This window comes from Carcharhinus amblyrhynchos, chromosome 7 (genome assembly GCF_965287045.1).
Source record: "Carcharhinus amblyrhynchos chromosome 7, sCarAmb.v2.hapA, whole genome shotgun sequence".
Taxonomy (NCBI): domain Eukaryota; kingdom Metazoa; phylum Chordata; class Chondrichthyes; order Carcharhiniformes; family Carcharhinidae; genus Carcharhinus; species Carcharhinus amblyrhynchos.
The window spans coordinates 127,099,079-127,122,863 of record NC_137330.1 but is presented as its reverse complement, the minus strand read 5'-3'; the positions used below and the strand labels follow the sequence as shown (position 1 = coordinate 127,122,863).

The 23,785-nt window shown below is 44.5% G+C and overlaps 1 protein-coding gene across 1 annotated transcript in view; it reads right to left on the bottom strand.

Moving 5' to 3' along the window:
* The window catches only part of LOC145345624 (dynein axonemal heavy chain 8-like), a gene marked incomplete at its 3' end in the record, with an annotated part of 1,250,971 nt that overhangs the window by 1,066,218 nt on the left and 160,968 nt on the right, over positions 1–23,785 (bottom strand). Inside the window, exon 9 of the mRNA XM_080193458.1 lies at positions 13,388–13,501. Within this exon, the coding sequence (XP_080049584.1) occupies positions 13,388–13,501 (114 nt within the window). The remainder of the gene's footprint in view (positions 1–13,387; positions 13,502–23,785) is intronic.

The window sequence follows — 23,785 nt, the reverse complement described above, 5'->3', positions numbered from 1 at the left end:
GACTTTAACTTTACAAATATCGATTGGAAAAGCTATATTTCAAGCATGTTAGAGGGGCCAGTTTTTGTCCAATGTGTGCAGGAAGGTTTCATGACACAGTATGTAGATAGGCCAACAAGAGGTGAGGCTACATTGGATTTGATACTGCGTAATGAACCACACCAAGTGTTAGACTTGAAAGTAGGTGATAGTGACCACGATTTGGTTACGTTTACCTTAGTGATGGAAAGAGATAGGCATATACCAAAGGGCAGAAGTTATAGCTGGGGGAAAGGTAATTATGAGGCTATTAGGCGAGACTTATGTTACATAGGGTGGAGTAGGAAACTGCAGGGGCTGGGAACATCTGAAATGTGGAGCTTATTCAAGGAGCAGCTACTGCGAGTCCTTGATAAATACGTACCTGTCAGGCAGGGAGGAAGTGGTCGAGCGAGGGAAGTGTGGAGTACGAAGGAAGTTGAATCTCTGGTGAAGAGGAAGAAGGAGGCTTATGTAAAGATGAGACGTGAAGGCTCAGTTAGGGCACTGGAGAGTTATAAATTAGCCAGGAAGGAGCTAAAGAGAGAGTTAAGAAGAGCTAGAAGGGGACATGAGAAGACTTTGGTGGATAGGATCAAGGAAAATCCTAAAGCTTTCTACAGGCATGTCAAGAATAAAAGATTAGTTAGGGCAAGATGAGGGGCAGTCAGAGACAGCAGTGGGAAGTTGTGCGTGGAGCCTGAAGAGATAGGAGAGGCACTGAATGAGTATTTTTCGTCAATATTCACGCAGGAAAAAGTCAGTGTAGTCGAGGAGAATACTGTGATACCAAGTAGTAGACTAGACGGGATTGAAGTACATAAGGAGGAGGTGTTAGCAATTCTTAAGAGTGTGAAAATAGATAAGTCCCCTGGGCTGGATGGGATTTACCCTAGGATTCTCTGGGAGGCTAGGGAGGAGATTGCAGAGCCTTTGGCTTTGATCTTCATGTCATCACTGGCTTCAGGTATAGTGCCGGAAGACTGGAGGATAGCAAATGTTGTCCCCTTGTTCAAGAAGGGGAATAGAGACCATCCTGGGAATTATAGACCGTGAGCCTTACTTCTGTTGTGGGCAAAGTTTTGGAAAGAATTATAAGGGATAGGATTGATAATCATCTAGCGAGAAATAAATTGATTAGGGATAGTCAACACGGTTTTGTGAAGGGTAGGTCGTGCCTCACAAATCTTATCGAGCTTTTTGAAAAGGTGACCAAAGAGATGGATAAGGGTAAGGCAGTTGACGTGGCGTATATGGATTTTAGCAAAGCGTTTGATAAGGTTTCCCATGGTAAGCTATTGCAGAAAATGCAGATGCATGGGATTGAGGGTGATTTAGCAGTTTGGATCAGAAATTGGCTAGCTGATAGAAGACAGAGGGTGGTGGTTGATGGGAAATATTCAACCTGGAGTTCAGTTACAGGTGGTGTACCTCAAGGGTCTGTTTTGGGGCCACTGCTGTTTGTCATTTTTATAAATGACCTAGATGAGGGTGTAGAAGGATGGATTAGTAAATTTGCTGACGACACCAAAGTTGGAGGAGTTGTAGACAGTGAGGATGGATGTTACAGTTTGCAGAGGGGCACAGATAAGCTGCAGAGCTGGGCCGAGAGGTGGCAGATGGAGTTTAATACGGAAAAGTGTGAGGTGATTCACTTTGGTAAGAATAACAGGAGTACAGAATATAGGGCTAATGGAAGGACTCTCAGTAGTGTTGATGAGCAGAAAGATCTTGGGGTACATGTGCATAGCTCCCTGAAAGTTGGCACCCAAGTTGATAAAGTTGTTAAGAAGGCGTACGGTGTGTCAGCTTTTATTGGTAGAGGGATTGAATTTAGGAGCCGTGAGGTCATGTTACAAGTGTACAAAACTCTGGTACGGCCTCACTTTACAGTTTTGGTCGCCGCATTATAAGAAAGATGTGGAGGCATTGGAAAGGGTGCAGAGGAGGTTTACCAGGATGTTGCCTGGTATGGTGGGAAGGTCTTATGAGGAAAGGCTGAGGGACTTGAGGTTATTTTCGTTGGAGAGAAGAAGCTTACGAGGTGACCTGATTGAGGCATACAAGATGATCAATGGATTGGATAGGGTGGACAGTGAGAGCCTTTTACCTCGGATGGTGATGGCTAACACAAGGGGACATAGCTTTAAATTAACGAGTGGTAATTATAGGGACCTTGTGGTGAAGGATCCTCTTGGGAAGAGTGATTATTGTATGGTGGAGTTTCTGATGCAGATGGAGGAGGAGAAAGTGGGTTCCCGGACGTGTATCCTTTGTTTGAACAGAGGGGAGTACGACAAGGTGAGAGAGGAATTGGCGAATGTTGATTGGGGAAGCGCATTGGAAGGTAGATCTGCTGAGGAACAGTAGAGGATCTTTAAGGAGATCTTTCTTGGTGCTCAGCAGAAATTTATTCCGATGGTTAAAAAGGATCGTAGGAGGAGAGATAATCAGCTGGGGGTAACGAAGGAGGTAAAGGAAAGTGTTAAATTAAGCGGATGCGTTTAGAGTAGCTAAGAGTAGTGGGCAAGAAGAGGATTGGGAGAGGTTTAAATATCAACAAAGAATGACAAAGAAGTTGATAAAGAAGGGTAGGAGAAACTATGAAGCTGGGCTAGCGCTTAATATAAAAAAGGATAGTAAGAGTTTTTATAAATATATAGAAAGGAAGAGGCTGACTAGGGTGAACGTTGGGCTCTTAGGGGATGAGAGGGAGGACTTAGTGGTAGGGGATGGGGAAATGGCTGAGGCCTTGAATAACTTTTTTGTTTCGGTCTTCACGAAGGAGGACATGAATAATTTTCCGGGTGTTAGCGATGGAAAGATGGGAGGAGTGGAGGGCCTGAGTGACATTATTGTTACTAGAGAGGCAGTGCTCGACAGACTGGAAGGACTGATTGTGGACAAGTTTAGATCAGCCATGATCTTATTGAATGGCGGGGCAGGCTCGAAGGGCTAGATGGCCTACTCCTGCTCCTATTTCTTATGTTCTTATGTTTCAAGTCCCCAGGACCGGATGGAATGCATCCAAGGGTTCTGAAAGAAATGGCGGAGGTGATAGTGGATGCCTTGGTGATTATTTTCCAAACATCGCTGGATTCCGGGGAAGTGCCGGAAGATTGGAAAACAGCTAATGTTACGCCGTTGTTTAAGAAGGGTGGCAGGCAAAAGGCAGGGTTAGTTTAACGTCTGTTGTAGGTAAAATGTTAGAATCCGTGATCAAGGAGAAAATAGCGAGGCATCTTGAGGAGAATTGTTTGATAGAGCAGACGCAGCACGGTTTCGTGAAGGGGAGGTCGTGTCTGACGAATTTATTGGAGTTCTATGAGGATGTGTCTAGGGCGGTGGATAGAGGAGAGCCGGTGGATGTGGTCTTTCTTGATTTTCAGAAGGCGTTTGATAAGGTGCCGCACAAGAGGTTATTACAGAAGGTTAGAGGGCATGGAGTTGGGGGTAGGGTGTTAGCGTGGATAGGGGATTGGCTGTCAAATAGGGGGCAGAGAGTGGGAGTCAATGGGTGCTATTCGGATTGGCGGTTGGTGACTAGTGGAGTGCCCCAGGGGTCGGTGCTGGGGCCTCAGCTATTTACCATTTATACAGATGATCTGGAGGAGGGAACCGAGTGTATGGTGTCGAAATTTGCTGATGACACCAAGATTGGTGGAACGGCAAATTGTGCGGAGGGCGTGGAAATTCTGCAGAAGGATCTAGATAGGCTGGGCGAATGGGCCAGGAACTGGCAAATGGAATTTAATGTTGGCAAGTTGTCCACTTTGATAGGAATAATGGTAGGAAGGACTATTACTTACGTGGCGAAAAACTGCAGCATGCGACGGTGCAGAGGGACCTCGGGGTCCTTGTGCATGAGTCGCAAAAACCCAGCCTGCAGGTGCAGCAGGTGGTCAGGAAGGCAAATGGGATGCTGGCCTTCATAGCGAGGGGGATTGAATATAAAAGTGGGGAGGTCTTGCTGCAACTGTACAGGGCACTGGTGAGGCCGCAGCTGCAGTACTGTGTGCAGTTTTGGTCGCCGCACTTACGCAAGGATGTTTTGGCCTTGGAGGGAGTGCAGAGGAGGTTTACTAGGCTGATACCGGAGTTGAGGAGGTTGAACTATGAGGAGAGGCTGAATAAACTAGGCTTGTACTCGTTAGAGTTTAGAAGAATGAGGGGAGATCTCATTGAGACATATAAGATGATGAAGGGGATGGATAGGATAGAGGTAGAGAGGCTCTTCCCGCTCAGAAAGGACAGTAGGACTAGAGGGCACAGCCTCAAGATAAAGGGGGGGCGGTTTAGAACGGAGTTGAGGAGGAACTTCTTCACTCAAAGGGTGGTGAATCTCTGGAATTCTCTGCCCGTCGAAGTGGTGGAGGCTGCCTCGCTAAATATATTTAAGATGCGGGTTGATAGGTTTTTGATAGGCAAGGGTATTAAGGGTTATGGGGAGAGGGCGGGAAAGTGGAACTGAGCCACGACAGATCAGCCATGATCTTATTGAATGGCGGGGCAGGCTCGAAGGGCTAAATGGCCTACTCCTGCTCCTATTTCTTATGTTCTTATGTCAGAGGTAGATTCTTTACTCAGATGGTAGTAAGGTTGCGGAATGCCCTGCCTGCAGCAGTTGTGGACTCGCCAACTTTAAGGGCGTTCAAATGGTCAGTGGATAGGCATATGGATAACACTGGAATAGTTTAGGTTAGAGGGTCATTAGATTGGTTCCACTGGTCGGCGCAACATCGAGGGCCGAAGGGCCTGTACTGCACTGTAATGTTCTATGTTCTATGTTCACTCTACTACTGGACTTTCGGCGGCAGAAATAATTTATGGCTGACCCAGTAGAACACCCGGGATGCAAATATAAGCCCGCCCACCCAGATAGATTTACACGTTATGGGTGATCAAATGCAGAAGTACGTCCGACAGCTAACATCGTCTTTCAAGTTTCTTCATTCACAGGTACAGTGTGCTTTTGGATCAACTCCACGGACGCCGGATCAAGGTTCTGACCCACAGCAGTACTTCCCCGGACCGCAGAAAGGAGACTTTGTGCTGATTCCAGATTGGGATAGCCCCAAACTTGGACCAAAGTGGAATGGACCATTTCAAGTGCTTCTCCAAACTCCGATGGCAGTTAAAGGACAGAATCGCTGATTGCAAGCGGTGGACCACCACAGCTAAGTGGTTCATCATGAAGGTGTGTTTCCTAATTCTTGGCCTCCTGGCCCTTTTTTTCCACCCTCCGAATCAGTACAGAAGAGGAGTTTGAAAGATGGACTGACAATGGATGATTTCACTCTAACACCTTTTTGTACATGTCTTATGAGTATGCTATAAAATTTAATGTAAGTGGGTGTTGGGTCTGCACACACATACCACCATATGCTAAAGAAGAGATTCCTCTGTTCCCTATTCCTCTCAACCTCCAGGAAATGATAGAATGGATTTTGTATCAAAATAAAAACGGAATGAGGGCTGTGTTCAAGCCTACAGGCTTCATAAAAGTTAACGGGCAGGTTGTCCCTCTATGGGTACCTTCGGGCAAAAATATCACTCATTTGCAGAGAGGTGTAATATAACGTATTCTTTTAAGAACCATTACCAACCCAAATATGATAGATAGACCCCCCACACCACTTTGTTGTAAAAAATCAACAAAGAGGATCTATCTGCCTGATAAGAAACGGAACCATACCCGTTGGCCATAGCTACTGCATTCAACAGTTTAATATTACCTATCCCAACCGGAAAGAAAAAAAGTTTCTTGTTCCACTACACAAACTGGGATGTTCATACAGGATGCCTTCCTCTTAACAAAGGAATGTGAAGGGTTGGGGTTGTGAAGGGAGAAAAATTACATGCCCCAATGACAACAGTTTCCCAGCCAATCCCAGCCTATTAGGAGATACGGTAGCGTATAATGGCACCTATTTTGTCTGTGGAGATAATGCCTATCCTTGGCTTCCCTGGGACTGGTCTGGATCTTGCTATCTAGCGTATGTGGTCCCCTATGTCCGATATTATGACTCCCTGCATCTCCACCCAAGGTACATCTGTTAAGACTAAATGGGCCAACAATGAAGCTCAACAGTTTTGGATGATAGCCTTTTCTTCCTATGAGACAGCAAAGGCAGCCAAGGAGCGGATCAATATGGCACCAGCTCTTGAGAAAATAGCTAATGATACTGCGGATGGAATAGAGGATGTGAGCACTGCTATCTCCGAAGTTTCAGCCGAAGTCATAGCTATACTATTGGCAGTATTCCAAAATCGAATGGCTTTAGATTACTTGTTGACAGCAACAGGAGGCACCTGTGCCCTAATAGACTCTGAGTGCTGTACGTACATTCCAGACTCCTCCGACAATATCACTGATTTAGCTGAGCATATTAAAAAGACAGCTGACAAAATTAGGGCTGAAGGGCAACACTTTAAGAACTACAATCCTTCTGGCTGATGGCCTTTTGGTAACTTCTTTGGAGACTGGGGAGGGATGCTGATGCACATGGGAGTCATTATCCTAGTAGTTTGCCTACTGCTAGACTTATTGAAGGGTGTCTGCCAATGCCTAGCATATCATAGAGCACAAATTCCCCTCTAAAGAGGTTAGTGTTATCATGGAATGATAAAAGGAGGGAATGAGATGTTAAGGGGTTAACATCCCATGAATCTCCAATGACCTTGGCCATTTGTAAAAAAGTTTTGCAAGCTGAGATCCTGCAAAATTGCAAATGCAGCTGGTTGCTTTAAGATCAAGTGAAAAGTCTCCGTTAGCTTAAAGCTCTGATTAACTGCATCTTGTTTGAAACAACCTGTGCTGATACTCCCTATTCTGAATTGTCATCCTGGCCTTGTAAATAGTGAAATATAATGAAACTTTTGCTTTATTAAAACAGTCTAGACTGGACTTGGCTAAATGCTGTCCTTGTTTGAAGGAGATAAGAAGAAGATTGCCACTCAAATGGATAGAGCTGTGAAGAAGTCTTATAGTGGGTCAGCGTTTATTAACAAGGGGTTTGAGTTTAAGAGTCATGGGATTATGCTGCAACTATACAGGTCCTTGGTGAGACCACATTTCGGGTATTGTGTGCGGTTCTGGTCACCTTACTATAGGAAGGATGTGGAAGCATTGTAGAGAGTGCGGAAAGATTGAGGGAACTGGTGCTTTTCTCCTTGGAGCGGAGGAGGATAGGAGGTGACTTCATACAGGTTTATAAGATGATGAGGGGGATAGATAGAGTAGATGTGCAGAGACTATTTCCTCGGGTGGATGTAGCTGTTACTAGGGGGCATAACTTTAAGGTTCATGGTGAGAGATATAGGAGGGATGTCCGAGGTAGATTCTTTACTCAGAGAATGATTGGGGTATGGAATGCACTGCCTGCTGTGATAGCGGGGTTGGACACTTAGGAACTTTCAGATGGTTATTGGATAGGCACATGGAGCACACCAGAATGATAGGGACTGGGGTAGCTTGATCTTTCGATCAGAAATAGCTCAGCACAACATTGAGGGTCAAAAGGCCTGTACTGTTCTATAACATTCTCTTTATGGGCAAAGTAACGTCCCAAGATATATGAGGACGGTTGCTATCTCACACTGGAGCAATGGTGGACGTGAAGTTTCGATGGCAACCGAGGGGGGGGTGGATTTTTGACATCTTTTTACTTACATACTGTATTTGTACTTACTTTTGCTGTTGCTAAGCATGTGATCTGGGTGAAGTTACACTGTGTGTACGTGACTAATTGCTGTAAAAAGAGTATAAAGGGGGAGAATCCCCCCGTTCGAGAGGGTATCGCTCGGCTAAGCTCAGGACACTGTTCTGAGTTAGTATAACGATCCTCAGAGAGCTTGTACTTGCTTGAGAATAAAGGACTGGGTTTTCTTATACAGATCAGTGTCTTGTTCTTGCATCAAGTACGTAAGGATCTCTGAAAAACAAACCTGATAGAGGAGCTGAGAAACCAGGTGCATTTCTGATTTTTTTTTCCCCTTTCACCTGATCATGCAAGACTTCTTGAGAAGGTGAGAGGGCATGGGATCCAAGGGGCTTTGGCCTTGTGGATCCAGAACTGGCTTGCCTGCGGAAGGCAGAGAGTGGTTGTGGATGGGTCTTTTCTGCATGGAGGTCGGTCACTAGTGGACTGCCCCAGGGATCTGTTCTAGGACCCTTGCTGTTTGTCATTTTCATAAATGACCTGGACGAGGAAGTGGAGGGATGGGTTAGTAAGTTTGCCGACAATACGAAGGTTGGTGGTGTTGTGGATAGTCTGGAGGGATGTCAGAAGTTGCAGTGTGACATAGCTAGGATGCAAGACTGGGCGGAGAAGTGGCAGATGGACTTCAATGCAGATAAATGTGTAGTGGTCCATTTTGGCAGGACCAATGGGATGAAGGAGTACAATTTCAAGGGTAGGAGTCTTAGCAGTGTTGAGGAGCAGAAGGACTTTGGGGTCTGGGTCTATAGGACTCTTAAATCAGCCTCGCAGGTGGAGGATATGGTCAGGAAGGCATATGGTGTGCTAGCCTTCATTAATCGAGGGATTGAGTTTAGGAGTTGGGAGGTAATGCTGCAACTTTATAAGACCCTTGTCAGACCCCACTTGGAGTACTGTGCGCAGTTCTGGTCGCTTCACTACAGGAAGGATGTGGAAGTTATTGAGAGGGTGCAGAGGAGATTTACAAAAATGTTGCCTGGATTGGGAGGCACGCCTTATGAAGATTGGTTGAGGGAGCTAGGTCTCTTCTCCCTGGAGAGACGAAGGTTGAGAGGCGACCTGATAGAGGTTTATAAGATGTTGAGAGGTATAGATCGGGTGGATTCTCGGAGGCTATTTCCCAGGGCTGAAATGGTCGCTACGAGAGGACACAGGTTTAAGGTGCTGGGGAGCAGGTACAGAAGAGATATCAGGGGTAAGTTTTTCACTCAGAGGGTGGTGAGTGAGTGGAATCTCTTTAACCTGTGCTTAATGCTCTTTTCACTCACGTTGTCAGCCTCTTTAAGAGTTGAATAGCAGGTTAGTTGTAAAGACTTGCATTCTAATCAGTAATCTGTAAACTGTCTATGCTGTTATATGCTCTGTCTGAGGCCAGAATTCTCCAATCACCTGACAAAGGGAGAAACCCCAAAAGCTTCTGAGATTATTATCAAATAAATCGGTTGGACTTAAACCTGGTGTTGTGAGACTTCTTACTGCGTTTACCCCAGTCCAACGATGGCCTCTCCACATCCTATCCTCTCTCTCACACTGCCAACAAGCTTCGTCTGTCCCAGTCACTTAAATTTGATTCCCACTCTCCCCAACCTTTCTGGAGTTCTGCATAGCAACGTTCCAATGAGACTGGGAAATTATGGTATGTTACAGGAACCGTGGTGCATGAGAGTTGTAATGAATCTAGTCAAGAAGAAAAGAAAAGCTTACAAAAGGTTCAGAGAGCTAGGTAATGTTAGATGTCTAGAAGAGTATACGGCTAACAGAAAGGATCTTAAGAAGGAAATTAGAAAAGCCAGAAGGGGTCATGAGAAGGCCTTGGCACGTAGGATTAAGGAAAATTCCAAAGCATTCTACAAGTATGTGAAGAGCAAGAGGATAAGACATGAACGAATAGGACCTGCCAAGTGTGACGGTGGGAAAGTTTGTGTGAAACCGGAAGAAATAGCATAGGTACTTAATGAATACTTTACTTCAGTATTCACTACGGAAAAAGATCTTGGTGGTTGTGGTGCAGACTTTGCAGCGGATTGAAAAGCTTGAGCATGTAGATATCAGGAAAGAGTATGTGTTGGAGCTTTCGAAAAGCATCAAGTTAGATAAGTCGCCGGGACCGGGTGGGATGTACCCCAGGCTACTGTGGGAGGCGAGGGAAGAGATTGCTGAGCCTATGGCAATGATCTTTGCATCATCAATGGAGACGGGAGAGGTTCCGGAGGATTGGAGGATTGCGGATGTTGTTCCTTTATTCAAGAAAGGGATTGGAGATAGCCCTGGAAATTATAGACCAGTGAGTCTAACCTAGTAGTTGGTAAGTTGATGGAGAAGATCCTGAGAGGCAAGATATATGAACATTTGGAGAGGTATAATATGATTAAGAATAGCCAGCATAGCTTTGTCAAAGTCAGATCATGCCTTATGAGCCTGATTGAATTTTTTGAAGATGTGACTAAACACATTGATGAAGGAAGAGCAGTAGATGCAGTATATATGGACTTCAGCAAGGCATTTGATAAAGTGCCCCATGCAAGGCTTATTGAGAAAGTGAGGGGGCATAGGATCCAATGGGACATTGCTTTGTGGATCCAGAACTGGCTTGCCCACAGAAGGCAAAGAGTGGTTATAGATGGGTCCTATTCTGCATGGAGGTCGGTCACCAGTGGAATGCCCCACGGATCTGTTCTGGGACCCTTACTCTTTGTGATTTTTATAAATGACCTGGGTGAGGAAGTGGAGGGATGGGTTGGTAAGTTTGCTGACACAGAGGTTAAGGTGTTATGGATAGTGTGCAGGGATGTCAGAAGTTGCAGCGAGATAGGATGCAAGACTGGGCGGAGAAGTGGCAGATAGAGTCCAACCCAGATAAGTGTGAAGTGGTTCATTTTGGCAGGTCAAATAGGATGGCAGAATATAATAATAATGGTAGGACTCTTGGCTGTGTAGAAGATCAGAAGTATCTTGGGATCCGAGTTCATAGGACGCTCAAAGCAGCTGCGCAGGTTGAATCTGTGGATAAGAAGACGTATGGTGTACTGGCCTTCACCAATCGAGGAATTGAGTTTAGGAGTTGAGAGATAATGTTGCACCTATATAGGTTCCTGGTCAGACCTCACTTGGAGTACTGTGCTCAGTTCTGGTCGCCTCATTACAGAAAGGATGTGGAAGCCATAGAAAGGGTGCAGAGGAGATTTACAAGGATGTTGCCTGGATTGGGGAGCATGCTTTATGAGGATAGGTTGAGGGAGCTTGGCCTTTTCTCCTTGGAGAGACGAAGGATGAGGGATGACCTGATAGAGGTGTATAAGATGTTGAGAGGTATTGACTGAGTGGATAGTCAGAGGCTTTTTCCCAGGGCTGAAATGGTTGCCACAAGAGGACACAGGTTTAAGGTGCTGGGAAGTAGGTACAGAGGAGGTGTCAGGGGTAAGTTTTTCTCTCAGAGTGGTGGATGTGTGGAATGGGCTGCCAACAACTGTAGTGGAGGCGGTACTTATCTAAAAGTCTTTTAAAAGACTTTTAGATAAGTACATGGAACTTAGTAAGATAGTGGGTTATAGTTAAGCCTAGTAATCTCTAAGGTAGGGACATGTTCGGCACAACTTTGTGGGCCAAAGGGCCTGTATTGTGCAGTAGTTTTTCTAAGTTTCTATGTTTCTATCTTCGGAGTCCATATCAAAAGCATGAACGCCTGGTGACCTTTGTGCTCATCAAAGACCTGATTTCGCAAACAGCTCCAGTATAAGAGCAAGCCTGGTAGAGATGAATGGTAGAACAAAGTGTGCAGAGGACACTGAACGTCTGCAAAGGGATATAGATAGTTTAAGTGGGGCGACACGGTAGCACAGTGATTAGTACTGCTGCTTCATAGCGCCAGGAACCTGGGTTCAATTCCCAGCTTAGGTCAGTATCTGTGTGGAGTTTGCACATTCTCCCTGTGTCTGTGTGGATTTCCTCTGGTTGCTCCATTTTCCTCCCACATTCCAAAAGATGTGCTGGTTAGGAGCATTGACGCGAACAGGTACTGAACTGTAGCGACTAGGGGAATTTCACAGTAACTTCATTGCAGTGTTAATGTAAGCCTTACTTGTGACTAATAAATAAACAAGATAAAACCTGTCAGCAACAGACACCAGAAATAGAATGAGTGGCCCCTGGGAGGTAGGGAGGTTAGATAATGCCTGGGATAGTAGACACTCTGCCTCATGAAAATCTGCAATCAAAGGCATTTATTTAAATTAAATCCAAAATAGACAATGTTGAATTCAAGCATGTACTGTCTGCATGCTTCTCAATGTATAAATGATTCCTTAGCTGGACAGAGTCCTGCTTCAGAGGTATCCTTTTAGGAGAGCTCACCCAATGTGTTGAAATAAACAATCGTTCTGTATTTGAGACTCCAGAGATTATTTTGTATAAGAACAATCTTCTAGACCACAATTAATGCATGTTAATTGCCAACTCTCCTTTCCCAAGAGAGTTGCAAATATCAAGTCTAATGTACCGGACTGAGATGCGGGAGTTGGTGGATTGGAGCTGGCTTTACAAACCACTTCAAATAACACAAGTTTTAATCTACACCCACCCTTAAATCACATTGTGAGCAACAGGTAAAGATGCTGTTAACACATATATCTGTTCACCATAGAGAAATAGCCTAAAGTTAGGTAGGCTGGATATAGTCAGGCACATTGATAACCCACATTATGGAAACAACTGTGATCTTAGTCACAAACATAGGGCATAAAATTCGCTGCTGCTAACAGAGCAATAGTCAGGGACAATAAAAAGACTGCCTGTGGTGTAGGAATAACACCAGATGTGTGGGTCCAAGTTATAAAAAGCAAATGGTATACAAGATGTGTTGTTTTACAACTAAGCATAAAAGGGGGAAAAAGGTCACTGAGATAGTCGGGACAGCAGTGATTAAGTTGGCAAAGGATTGATTACCGCCAATCTAAACTGGACATGTAAAAGTGTTGGATAAGATGGATGAGTTTACTAACGCACTCTTGTGATAACAGAAGACATTGTTAGATGGGGAGTAGAGGGGACGGAAACTTGGGGCACCTCGAGCCAATAGGGGAATGACAACACATAGATGGGACAGGGACCACCAATTAGGGGAGAACAATACATTGCAAAGCCATTACAATGCTTGTAAAAAAGTATAAAAATGTGCTGCAAATCGATGTAAGGTGTGTCTATTTTATTGGACACCCGGTCTTGCAAGAACGTTAAATAAAATATCTTGCTCCTTCAGAACGTGACTTGACTAAATTGTTTAACTGTGAGCTGCGTTTCTCACAACATGTTCCTTTATGTTAAAATTATTTACATAAAGAAAATTAAAGTGTTTCACAAATGGAGAAATGCTCACTACAAAAAACTGGATATGCAGCAATGGATGCAACAATTAGGAAACACGATAAAGATGGCTAGGCTGGTTTAACATCATACATCTAATGCACACAAGATGTAGCTGGCGTCTTGTCCAAAACATTAAATTTAATCATCGATGTCTTGAAGCAATTAAAATCTCATATTTGAAAATTAGTTGCATCATATCGAGAAGTCCACCATCCACAAGCTGAACTCTATCATGCATGTTTAAACTTTAGAAGTATCTATAATGAAAATTCCTTAAAAAAGCTTACTGGGTCGGAATCATAAAGTGGCTCACAGACTTTCTCCAATGCTTGCAGAAACTTCACATTGTCCTTTGCTCCATTAGCTGCATCAGTAATTTGAGAATCCAGCTCTAGCCATGTCTAAAAATAATGTATAAACGGATCAATACTCAACTAGCTCACACTTGCAAATGGCAAAAGAAATATCCACTGTTAAGTGCGATTCTACAATTGGACAATACTCCCTGAATAATTTTCAATAGCCTAATAGCTACAGTAACAACCTATTTAAAATAATCAGGCAAGCTCGTAATGTGGCTCATTTATATTTGCTAGAATTGACATATATTCATACACAAGAACTGGGCTTGGGTTTTATGGGTGGACAGATGTCCTCTGCTGTCCATAACTCCCACCCTCAGCTTAAGTCAGGCATCAACTTGACAACAGAAATCCAGTTGCCTCACAGTGATAATTCATTATGTTACTTGAATTACATGAGAGTAGGACTTCAACTATTATCAGGGAAGAATTTGTACACTGGAGAGCTGTAGTACTCACAGTGCCAGAAAATAACAAAGCGGATTTACTGATTGAAAAAGACACACGCCCAAAAAAACTGCACATCAGACAATTTTTCTCTTACATGTAAGAAAGGCTACCTAATATAGGGATTAATAATCAAACCATGGTTAGATAGCAAATTTTAAAATTCAGAGTCAGGTTCTCATTTCATAACATAAATCTCTGATGCCATGGTAATCTAAAAGAAATGTTGTATATGATTATTTAGCAAGATTAATTTTTCTGGGATATGTGATGCCAATGCATTACATTGAATTTGACAATTATATGAAACTCCTTTGAAATAAATTAAAACATTTTACAGGAATTAGGAATGAAGAAAACCAAATTTAGGGCACAAAAAGAGAGACATTATTACATCAACAGTATGCAAGAAATTTGACTGTGCAACATAAAGACACATTTTAAGTATTCAGGAAGCTAGATAAGACAAAACTGCTTAATCAACTGAAGCAAATATTTTCTTTGTTCATTTACAGGATTTGGGCATTGCTGACCAGGCCAATATTTATTACCCATTCCTAGTTGCCCTTCAGAAGGCGGTAAGCTGCCTTTTTGAATCATTGCAGTCCAAGGTGTAGTACTGATATGGAGGGAATTCCAGGATTTTGACCCTACAGCAGTGAAGGAATGGTGATATATTTCCAAGTCACGATGGTGAGGAGCCCTGGGAAAAAGCCTCTGAGAATCCTTTATCAGGAGTTGCAGGAAACAAAATGGCTAGTGCCAGTTTAATGAATAGAACTAGTTGACCCAAAACATATAATGCAGGTGCAAGACAAACATAGGGATTTTCTCCGGGTTGGACGAGTGTCACGTGGGTTTGAGTCTGTGAGAATCATTCTCCCATTTCACAGTCCAGCTTCCTGTGTTGCTGAAGGTAACATCCAAAATTAAGGACAAATAAGACCCATGAGTCCAGGATGTAAATTGTTATTGGCTGGAGTTGATGACAGAGATGATTATTGATTGATTTGTATTATTGTTTATTGGATAATGCCTACTGGAAAGGTGGGAATTATGATTTTGAAAATGTTTAATTGCCCTCACGGAGGCATGGTTTTTCAGAGTGATATTGGGCTGCCTGCATTCTCTACCTGAGGTGCTATGCTAATGGGGCCAAATGGGCCATCTAAAATGGCGATTTGTAAAGCACTCTGGGACAATTAAGCAAGAACTAAAATGACAGGCTGCAGTTTAAAAACAGAGACAAACAGGCTGCTACCCAGATGAGTGAAATCACAGGATATGGGTCATCTCCAGGACAAAAGAGACTTTCTGGTCAAACTGGGTTGTTTACCAGGCATAAGGGCACCATAACCCCTTATTTGGGAGGAATGTGTGAACCCTAGGTGCCCCCAGCATCTACATACATGGCCACTGGGGACACACCCAGAGATTGGTGTGGCAGCATTGATTGGACTTTATTGATCACGGTGATCATGTCCTGGTCGATTGTTTGGCAACGGCCAAAAGGAGCGCGAAACCCAACAGGGTATAAAGGGTGCTGCACAACCAAGAATCTCTCTCTCTGACTCCACAAACGAGTTACAACACTGGTGACTTTGTACATTGAAGTACATTGGGTGTACATTGAATGGCGGGGCAAGCTCGAAGGGCTAGATGGCCTACTCCTGCTCCTATTTCTTATGAACTTATGACCATCGCCAACGACAACCAGCATGAGGAAAGCCACCACACCCGAGAAGGAAGGAAGGCCAGAGTCAGAGTACAGGACCAGACTACACAGAGGACAACCGAGACCAGCCACAGATAAAGGCTTGGGTACTTGCCAGTCACATGAAGTTTAAGTCAAGGTCTTAATTTGACTTGAACTCTCGTATTTTCTGTGAAAATAACTTATTGTTGGCTGGGTAGGTTATTATTGATTGTGTGTCTTAAATCAATATTGATTGAACTAACCAGGTGTCTACTCACAGTTATTTGTCCACCATATAAGGATTAAAATAGACTGTGCGGTAGGCACAACACTACTTTATATTATTCTCCCATTCGATTGTTTGGTTAATAACAAAGTTTGCTGATGACAGAAAGATGAGTGGGAAAGCAAATTGCGTGGAGGATGCGGAAAGTCTGCAGAGAGATTTGGATAGGCTGAGTGAGGATCTGGCAGATGGAGTATAACGTTGGCAAATGTGAAGTTATCCACTTTGGAAGAAATAATAGTAAAATGGGCTATTATTTAAATGGTGAAAAATTACAACATGCTATTGTGCAGAGGGACCTGGGGGTCCTTGTGCACGAATCACAAAAACTCAGTCTGCAGGTACAGCAGGTGATCAAGAAGGCGAATAGAATGTTGGCCTTTATCGCGAGGGGGATGGAGTGTAAAAGCAGGGAGGTCTTGCTGCAACTGTAAAAGGCACTGGTGAGGCCACAACTAGAGTACTGTGTGCAATTTTGGTCACCGCATTTGTGAAAGGATATATTGGCCTTGGAGGGAGTACAGAGAAGGTTCACCAGGTTGATACCAGAGATGACGGGGTTAGCTTATGAGGGGAGATTGAGTAGACTGGGCCTGTACTCATTGGAGTTTAGAACACTGAGGGGGGATCTTATAGAGACTTACAAGATAATGAAGGGGCTAAATAGGATAGAGGTAGAGAGATTCTCTCCACTTAGAAAGGAAACCAGAACTAGAGGGCACAGCCTCAAAATAAGGAGGGGTCAGTTTAGAACAGAGTTGAGGAGGAACTTCTTCACTCAAAGGGGGGTGAGTCTCTGGAATTCTCTGCCCATTGAAGTGGTGGAGGCTACCTTGTTGAATATGTTTAAGTCACAGGCAGATAGATTTCTGATCGATAAGGGAATTAAGGGTCATGGGGAGCAAGCGGGTAAGTGGAATTGATCAACTTCAGATCAGCCATGAACTTATTGAATGGCGGGGCAGGCTCAAGGGGCTAGATAGCCTACTCCTGCTCCTATTTCTTATATTCTTATGTTCTTAATAAAGTCAGGACTTAAAATCAATTCACTGAGTTTCATGAGTTTCTGTATTTGGCTTAAGTTGAACAATACATAGCTTCAAAAGGAGACCCCTGTCAACAGGAGTAAACTTTTTAGGACTGAACTAAGGAGAAATTTCTTCATTCAAAGAGTGGTGAATCTGTGAAATTACCTCCCACAGAAAGTAATTGAGGCCAAAACATTGTGTGATTTCAAGAAGAAATTAGATATAGCTTGTGAGGCTAAATGGATCAAGGGACATGGATGGAAGGTGGGATCAGCATATTGAATTTGATGATCAGCCATGATCAAAATGCATGGCAGAGCAGACTCAAAGGGCTGAATAGGCTACTCCTGCTTCTAATTTCTACGTTTCTATGTTTAGCTGTGGTCTCATCAAAATTCCATATAACTCCAACAGGACATCCCTGCTTTTGTAATCTATGCCTCGATTGATAAAGGCAAGTGTTCCATGTGCCCTTTTTACCACTCTACTAACATGCCCTTCGTTCTCAGCGATCCATGGACAAACGCCCCAAGGTCTTTGTTCTACAGAACCTCTGAGTGTTTTGCAGTTCATTGAATACTTCCTTGTCAAATTAGTCCTTCCGAAGTGTATCATCACACATATTTCAGGGTTAAATTCCATCTGCCGCTTAAATACCCATTTGATTTTATTTGATTTGATTGTCGCATGTATTAACATTCAGTGAAAAGTATTGTTTCTCGCAAAACATACCATTCATAGAGAAGGAAATGAGAGAGTGCAGATTGTAGTGTTACAGTCATAGCTAAGGTGCAGAGAAAGATCAAGTAAGTCCGGGATAGTTTCCTTGAACAGTGTGTGTTGGAGCCGACGAGGGAGCGAGTTATCTTGGATCTGGTGTTATGTATCGAGGCGGGTAGAATTATGGACCTTGTGGTGAAGGATCCTCTTGGGGAAAGTGATCATTGTATGGTGGAGTTTCTGGTGCAGATGGAGGAGGAGAAAATGGGTTCCCGGACACGCGTCCTTTGTTTGAACAGAGGGGAGTACGGAAGGATGAGAGAAGAATTGGCGAATGTTGACTGGGGGAGCGCGTTGGAAGGTAGGTCTGCTGAGGGGCAGTGGAGGATCTTTAAGGAGATCTTTCTTGGTGCTCAGCAGAAATTTATTCCGATGGTTAAAAAGGACCGTAGGAGGAGAGGTAATAAGCCGTGGATAACGAAGGAGGTGAAGGAAAGTGTTAAATTAAAAGCGGAGGCGTTTAGAGTAGCTAAGAGTAGTGGGCGAGAAGAGGATTGGGAGAGGTTTAAAAGTCAACAAAGATTGACAAAGAAGTTGATAAAGAAGGGTAGGATGAACTATGAAGCTGGGCTAGCGCTTAATATAAAAAAGGATAGCAAGAGTTTTTATAAATATGTAAAAAGGAAGAGGCTGGCTAGGGTGAACGTTGGACCCTTAGAGGATGAGAGGGGGCACTTAGTGGTAGTGGATGGGGAAATGGCTGAGGACTTGAATAACTTTTTTGTTTCGGTCTTCACGGAGGAGGACGTGAATAATTTGCCGGGTGTTAGCGATGGAAAGATGGTAGGACAGGAGGGTCTCAATGACATTATTGTTACTAGAGAGGCGGTGCTCGACAGACTGGAGGGACTGATTGTGGACAAGTCCCCAGGACCGGATGGAATGTATCCGAGGGTTCTGAAAGAAATGGCGGAGGTGATAGTGGATAGTGGTTATTTTCCAAACGTCGCTGGATTCCGGGGAAGTGCTGGAAGATTGGAAAACGGCTAATGTTACACCGTTGTTTAAGAAGGGTGGCAGGCAAAAGGCAGGGAATTATAGGCCGGTTAGTTTAACGTCTGTTGTAGGTAAAATGTTAGAATCCGTCATCAAGGCGGAAATAGCGAGGCATCTTGAGGGGAATTGTTTGATAGAGCAGACGCAGCACGGTTTCGTTAAGGGGAAGTCGTGTCTGACAAATTTATTGGAGTTCTATGAGGATGTGTATAGGGCGGTGGACAGAGGAGAGCCGGTGGATGTGGTCTTTCTTGATTTTCAGAAGGCGTTTGACAAGGTACCTCACAAGAGGTTATTGCAGAAGGTAAGGGGGCATGGAGTTGGGGTTAGGGTGTTAGCGTGGATAGAGGATTGGCTGTCAAATAGGAGGCAGAGAATGGGGGTCAATGGGTACTATTCAGGTTGGCGGTTGGTGACTAGTGGAGTGCCCCAGGGGTCGGTGCTGGGGCCTCAGCTATTTACCATTTATATAGATGATCTGGAGGAGGGAACTGAGTGTATGGTGTTGAAATTTGCTGATGACACCAAGATTGGTGGAACGGCAAATTGCGCGGAGGGTGTGGAGAGTCTGCAGAAGGATCTAGATAGGCTGGGCGAATGGAATTTAATGTTGGCAAGTGCGAGGTGGTCCACTTTGGTAGGAATAATGGTAGGAAGCGCTATTACTTGCGTGGCGAAAAACTGCAGCATGCGACGGTGCAGAGGGACCTCAGGGTCCTTGTGCATGAGTCGCAAAAACCCAGCCTGCAGGTGCAGCAGGTGGTCAGGAAGGCTAATGGAATGGTGGCCTTCATAGCAAGGGGGATTGAATATAAAAGTAGGGAGGTCTTGCTGCAGCTGTATAGGGCACTGGTGAGGCCGCAGCTGGAGTACTGTGTGCAGTTTTGGTCGCCGCATTTACACAAGGATATTTTGGCCTTGGAGGGAGTGCAGAGGAGGTTTACCAGGCTGATACCGCAGTTGAGGGGGTTGAGCTATGAGGAGAGGCTGAATAAACTAGGCTTGTACTCGTTAGAGTTTAGAAGAATGAGGGGAGATTTCATTGAGACATATAAGATGATGAATGGGATGGATAGGATAGAGGTGGAGAGACTCTACCCGCTCAGAAAGGACAGTAGGACTAGGGGGCACAGCCTCAAGATAAAGGGGGGGGGTGCGGTTTAGAACGGAGTTGAGGAGGAACTTCTTCACTCAAAGGGTGGTGAATCTCTGGAATTCTCTGCCCATTGAAGTGGTGGAGGCTGCCTCGCTAAATATTTTTAAGACGCGGGTTGATGGGTTTTTGATAAGCGAGGGGATTAAGGGTTATGGGGAGAGGGCGGGAAAGTGGAACTGAGCCACGACAGATCAGCCATGATCTTACTGAATGGCGGGGCAGGCTCGAAGGGCTAGATGGCCTACTCCTGCTCCTGTTTCTTATGTTCTTATGTTCATTCAAAAGTCTGACAGCAACAGGGAAGAAGCTGACCATTGAGACTATATCTTCTGGTAGCCCAAGATGCTCAACACGACTGTTAACTACCCAGCCAATCTTTGTCATCTTACCCCTATATAGATGACTATGTTATTTAAAAATTAAAAATAATAGTGAACCAGAACACATTCCTATGGTACATCACTAGACAGTGGGTGCCAGTCACTAAATCAGCCTTTTATCACCCTCGGTCTCCCATAACTAAGCCAATTTTGAATCCACCCAATCAAATTACCTGTATCCCATGCCCATTTGCCTTCCGCTTCATAGAAGAACAAAGAACAAAGAAAAGTATAGCACAGGAACAGACCCTTTGGACCTCCAAGCCTGCACCAACCATGCTGCCCTACTTAACTAAAACCCCTGACCCTTCCGGGGACCGTATCCCTCTATTCCCATCTGATTCATAAGAACTTAAGAAATAGGAGCAGGAGTAGGCCATCTAGCCCTTCAAGCCTGCCCCACGATTCAACAAGATCATGGCTGATCTGAAGTAGATCAGTTCCACTTTCCCGCTTTCTCCCCATAACCCTTAATTCCCTTGTCTATCAGAAATCTATCTACCCATGACTTAAATATATTCAGCGGGGTAGCCTCCACCACTTCAACGGGCAGAGAATTCCAGAGACTCACCACCCTTTGAGTGAAGTAGTTCCTCCTCAACTCTGATCTAAACTGCACCCCCCCCCCCCTTATTTTGAGGCTGTGCTCTCTAGTTCTGCTATCCTTTCTAAGCAGGAAGAATCTCTCTATCTCTACCCTATCTAGCCCCTTCATTATCTATATGTCTCTATGACGTCCCCCCCTCAGCCTTCTAAACTCTAACGAGTACAGACCCAGTCTATTCAATCTCTCTTCATAGGCTAGCCCCCTCATCTCCAGTATCAGCCTAGTGAACGTTCTCTGTACTCCCTCCAAGGCCAATATATCCTTTCACAAATGCGGTGACCAAAACTGCACACAGTACTCCAGTTGCGGCCTCACCAGTGCCCTGTACAATTGCAGCAAGACCTCCCTGCTTTTATATTCTGTCCCCCTCGCTATAAAGGCCAACATTCCATTCACCTTCTTGATCACCTGATTCACCTTCTTGATCACGTGTACTTGTCAAAACGCCCCTTAAAAGTCACTACCGTATCCATTTCCACTACCTCCCCTGGCAATGAGTTCCAGATACCCACCACTCTCTGTGTAACATAATTGCCATGATGTGGGTATGCTGGCGTTGGACTGGCGTAAACACAGTAAAAAGTCTGACAACACCAGGTTTTAGTCCAAACGATTTATTTGATAATAGACTCACAAGCTTTCGAGGTTTTTGAGGCTATTAGGAGAGAATTGGGAAGCATTAGTTGGACTAGGAGATTACAGGGACTGGGAACGTCCGAGATGTGGAGATTTTTCAAGGAGCAGCTACTGCGGGTCTGTGATAGGTATATCCCTGTCAGGCAAGGAGGATTTGGTAGGCCCAGGGAACCGTGGTGCACTAAAAAAGTTGATTCGTTGGTTAGGAAGAAAAAGGAGGCTTATGTTCGGATGAGGCTTGAGGGCTCAGGTAGTGTATTAGAAAGTTTTAGATTGGCTAGGAGGGAGTTGAAGAGGGAGTTAAGAAGGGCTAAAAGAGGACATGAGATGACTTTGGCTGATAGGATTAAGGAGAACCCTAAGGCGTTTTACAGGTATGTCAAGAACAGAAGGTTGGTTAGGGCAAGATTAGGGCCAGTTACAGACAGTAGAGGGAAGTTGTGTGTGGAACCGGAGGAGATTGGAGAGGCGTTGAACCAATATTTCTCTTCGGTGTTCACGTAAGGGGACATGAATGTAGCTGAGGAGGACACTGGGGTGCAGGGGTGTAAAATAGATAGTATTGCAGTTGATACGGGGGATGTGCTGGATATTTTAGAGGGTTTGAAAATAGATAAGTCCCCTGGTCCGGATGGGATTTACCCTAGGATTCTCTGGGAGGCAAGAGAGGTGATTGCGGAGCCTCTGGCTCTGATCTTCAGGTCGTCGTTGGTCTCTGGTACAGTACCGGAAGATTGGAGGACAGCAAATGTTGTCCCATTGTTTAAGAAAGGGACAAGAGACTTCCCTGGGAATTATAGACCGGTGAGTCTTACTTCTGTGGTGGGTAAGGTTTTGGAAAGGATTATTAGAGACAGGATTTATAGTTATTTGGAGAGTAATGAATTAATTAGAGACAGTCAGCATGGTTTTGTAGCGGGTAGGTCGTGCCTTACTAACCTTATCAAGTTCTTTGAGAAAGTGACCAAAGAGGTGGATAGGGGTAAGGCAGTTGACGTGGTGTATATGGATTTTAGTAAGGCGTTTGATAAGGTTCACCATGGTAGGCTTCTGCAGAAAATGCAGATGTATGGGATTGGGGGTGATCTAGGTAATTGGATCAGGAATTGGCTAGCAGATAGGAGACAGAGGGTGGTGGTTGATGGTAAATATTCGTCATGGAGTTTGGTTACGAGTGGTGTGCCTCAGGGATCTGTTTTGGGGCCACTGCTGTTTGTAATTTTTATTAATGATCTGGATGAGGGTATAGTTGGGTGGATTAGTAAGTTTGCTGATGACACCAAAGTTGGAGGTGTGGTAGATTGTGAGGAAGGGTGTCATAGTTTGCAGGGTGACTTAGAAAGGTTGCAGAGCTGGGCCGCGAGGTGGCGGATGGAGTTTAATGTGGAGAAGTGTGAGGTAATTCATTTTGGTAGGAATAACAGATGTGTTGAGTATAGGGCTAACGGGAGGACTTTGAATAGTGTGGAGGAGCAGAGGGATCTAGGTGTATGTGTACATAGATCCCTGAAAGTTGGGAATCAAGTAGATAAGGTTGTTAAGAAGGCGTACGGTGTCTTGGCGTTTATTGGTAGGGGGATTGAATTTAGGAGTCGCAGCGTCATGATGCAACTGTACACAACTCTGGTGCGGCCGCACTTGGAGTATTGTGTGCAGTTCTGGTCCCCACATTACAGGAAGGATGTAGAGGCTTTGGAGAGGGTGCAGAGGAGGTTTACCAGGATGTTGCCTGGTATGGAGGGGAGATCCTATGAGGAGAGACTGAGAAATTTGGGGTTGTTTTCGCTGGAAAGAAGGCGGCTAAGAGGGGACCTTATTGAAACATATAAGATGATTAGAGGTTTAGACAGGGTAGATAGTGATAGCCTTTTTCCTAGGATGGAGAAAGCTAGCACGAGGGGGCACGACTTTAAATTAAGGGGGGGTAGTTATAGGACTGATGTCAGGGGTAGGTTCTTTACCCAGAGGGTGGTGAGGGACTGGAATGCCCTGCCAGCTGCAGCTGTAAATGCGCCTAGTTTGGGGGCGTTTAAGAGATCTGTGGATAGGTTTATGGACGAAATGGGATTGGTTTAGATTAGTGGGTTAGTGTTGTTTTTTTTTAAAAGCTGGTCGGCGCAACATCGTGGGCCGAAGGGCCTGTTCTGTGCTGTAATGTTCTATGTTCTATGTTTCCCTCTTCGTCAGGTGAATGGAGAGTTCTGGCCTCAGACAGAGCATATAAAGCACAGACAGTTTAGAGATTACTGATTAGAATGCGAATCCTTACACCTAACCTGCTGTTCAAGACCTGAAGTGGCTGACAATGTGA